Here is a 1,136-nt window from a genome sequence, read left to right as displayed (position 1 = left end):
AACAAATGCTTAAAGAGATGTTCCCTGAAGCATGCAAACATTTTAGAATATTTAGCAAAATAGAAAAAGACGCGTACGCCCTTGTCAAAACTATTCTGCAAAAGAGAAATTACCAACCATGCGGTAGACACGATTTCATCGATCTTCTTCTGGAAAGTAAGCAAAAAGGAAAAATGGTTGGTCAATCTATAGAATCAGTAAAGTCGAATGGCATGCCTGAAGAAGTATCTTTGGAGTTGACCGAAGAATTAATGATGGCTCAGATTGTAGTTTTCTTCGCTGCGGGATTCGAAACTTCATCTTCCTCAACCAGTTATACGCTGCATGAACTTGCATACAATCCTGAGGAACAGCGAAAAGTGCAAGAAGAAGTCGACAGAGTTTTAGCGAAATACGATAACAAGCTATGCTATGATGCGGTTTCTGAAATGACTTACTTACATTGCGCTTTCAAAGAAGGCATTCGAATGTTCCCATCGTTGGGTCACTTAGTAAGAAAATGTGCCCGCAAGTACACATTCCCCGACTTGGACCTGACTATAGACGAGGGCGTTTCACTATTTATACCAGTGCAGGCGTTGCACATGGATCCGCTGTATTTCGAGGAGCCCGAGAAATTCAAGCCAGGTCGTTTCTTAACGGATTTCATTAACCCATTGACCAAACATATATATTTACCATTTGGAGAAGGTCCCCGGGCATGTATTGGTAAGTTTAAATTGTTTGTTTTTATTTATCTTTTACAGTATTCATTCAATATAGTTTCAATGAAAATACAAAGCGATGCAAACAATTCATGTTGGAAAAACTGCTGTAAGAGGTAGAACGATATGCCGATTTTTTTTTGTTAGTCGTAGATGATATTTACTGAAACATTAGAATGAAGAAATATGATTTAGGTCTGCAATAATAAAATAAAAATATTATTATCTCTATAGTATGCATGGGGGTACTTCGGAAGGTTGTGGATGTACTAGAACTAAGTAAAAGTCCTGTCGTCAGTTAAAATTCATAGGTGTAAAATATAATTCCAGGTGAGAGACTGGGTCTGATGCAGTCATTGGCTGGTATGGCGGCGGTGCTGTCGCGCTACTCGGTTGAACCCGCGCCGGAAACCTTGCGCCATCCTAGGATCG

General features: G+C 39.6%; 1 protein-coding gene across 1 annotated transcript; it reads left to right on the top strand.

Moving 5' to 3' along the window:
- Window positions 1-5: 5 nt before the first annotated feature.
- On the top strand, window positions 6-1,132 carry LOC106126957 (cytochrome P450 6B6-like; the record flags this gene model as incomplete). Its single annotated transcript, XM_013324868.1, has 2 exons — window positions 6-708; window positions 1,035-1,132. Coding segments are annotated over exons 1-2 (801 nt in total), but the record flags the coding sequence as incomplete, so codon positions are not given.
- Between the last annotated feature and the right edge of the window lie 4 nt (window positions 1,133-1,136).

The sequence above is a fragment of the Papilio xuthus genome, unplaced genomic scaffold, assembly GCF_000836235.2.
Source record: "Papilio xuthus unplaced genomic scaffold, Pxut_1.1 DF824923.1, whole genome shotgun sequence".
NCBI classification, from domain to species: domain Eukaryota; kingdom Metazoa; phylum Arthropoda; class Insecta; order Lepidoptera; family Papilionidae; genus Papilio; species Papilio xuthus.
Note: the sequence above shows the minus strand (reverse complement) of the source record. Positions and strands in the feature narration are given on the sequence as shown.